At 40.0% G+C, this 1,499-nt stretch overlaps 1 protein-coding gene across 1 annotated transcript in view; it reads left to right on the top strand.

The window, feature by feature from the left end:
* The window catches only part of LOC123012205 (transitional endoplasmic reticulum ATPase TER94), a 14,915-nt gene continuing 13,416 nt past the window's right edge, over positions 1-1,499 (top strand). The window contains exons 1-2 of the mRNA XM_044410078.1: positions 1-331; positions 402-761. Of these exons, the coding sequence (XP_044266013.1) occupies positions 315-331; positions 402-761 (377 nt within the window). The 5' untranslated portion in view covers positions 1-314. The remainder of the gene's footprint in view (positions 332-401; positions 762-1,499) is intronic.

Raw genomic sequence — 1,499 nt, forward strand, 5'->3', positions numbered from 1 at the left:
ACTGATTTAGTCAAATTCGCCCATTTCCGGTGCCAAATCGCGTGTGAATTGTGAAATTTCGTTGATTTAACCCAGTTAGGGGTGTTTGTGTGTGATAAAACCCCCGATTAGTGGCGTTTTGGCCGTTTCCGGGATTGTAGATGTCGCTGGTATCCAAAATGGCCGTTTTTGCTGTCAACTGTCAAAACGTTGAATAAGAGAAAAGAAAAGCTACGTCATTCAAGACCGATCGTTAGCTTGTGCTCGTGTTAAATTGTGTTAAAATAGTAAAAAACTCGATTTTTTCGTCTAGTGTAGCTTTGGAAGTTTGAATAATGGCTGAGGGTAAAAGGTTGGTGACGAAAAAACGGTTTTGTCCATGTCATCATGGAGGATTTCGCTAATTTTGCTTGAATTTGCAGTCCTGACGACTTGGCGACTGCGATTTTGCGTCGCAAGGACCGCCCCAACAGACTCCTCGTCGAGGAGGCCACCAACGATGACAACTCCGTCGTGGCGCTCTCCCAGGCCAAAATGGACGAGTTGATGTTGTTTCGCGGGGACACAGTCCTATTGAAGGGCAAGAGGCGGAAAGAGACCGTTTGCATAGTCTTGGCCGATGAAAATTGTCCCGATGAGAAGATCCGGATGAACAGAATCGTCAGGAATAATCTGCGAGTGAGGCTCTCTGACGTCGTATGGATCCAGCCTTGTCCCGACGTGAAATACGGGAAACGGATCCATGTTTTGCCCATTGATGACACGGTGGAGGGACTTGTCGGGTGAGTTAGCACCGAAAATGCAAAAATACCCGTTTTTTGGGGACGCAAAGTCAAACAAAAGAAATGGAGTTGTAGCCAATGGGAATGAGGGATTGTATGCCGGTTACCAATCAGTGGGCGGTGTTCAAGGCGCGCGATTTGAATTCCACAAATGACGTGAGTGGAATGGAAGTCGCTGAACTGTCATGACTGTCAAATTATGGGTAATGGGGAGGGGACTTCCCGTAATTTTTTATCAAAGGATGAGTTTATCTAATTATACAGCGAGTCACTGAAATGAGTGGTATTAAATGTAGTGTTTTTTTTCTCTTACATCGGTACTTCCCACAATTAAAAATGGCCGATAAATCGAGATCTTGTTGGTTAATAATAAAAAGAATGTTTTTTGTTTTTTTTTTTCATTGAGTTTGACGTAACGTCTGCCTTGACAAACAATTGAGCAATAGTTGGCTCAATTTATGTGTTACGTGGCAACTTAATTAAACAAAAGAAAATCAATGAAATGATTACACACGATGATTCAAGTTTTATTGCCAACATAAAAAAAAACGTGTTTGGTAATTTTGTTTTTCTACAGGTTGGATGAAAGTTTACCACCAAATATTCAATAATGCTTAAAAAAAATTGGTTTTTACACAGGGTGAGTCATGTTTTACTGCTGATTCAAAAATTTTAATTTTTTATTAATAAAAGTTTTTCTACAAAAAAATTATGTTTTATATATTTTTTTGTATAAAA

Source organism: Tribolium madens, unplaced genomic scaffold, assembly GCF_015345945.1.
Source record: "Tribolium madens isolate multiple individuals breed KSU strain unplaced genomic scaffold, Tmad_KSU_1.1 Scaffold_91;HRSCAF=231;Tcas5.2_LG7, whole genome shotgun sequence".
Lineage (NCBI taxonomy): Eukaryota > Metazoa > Arthropoda > Insecta > Coleoptera > Tenebrionidae > Tribolium > Tribolium madens.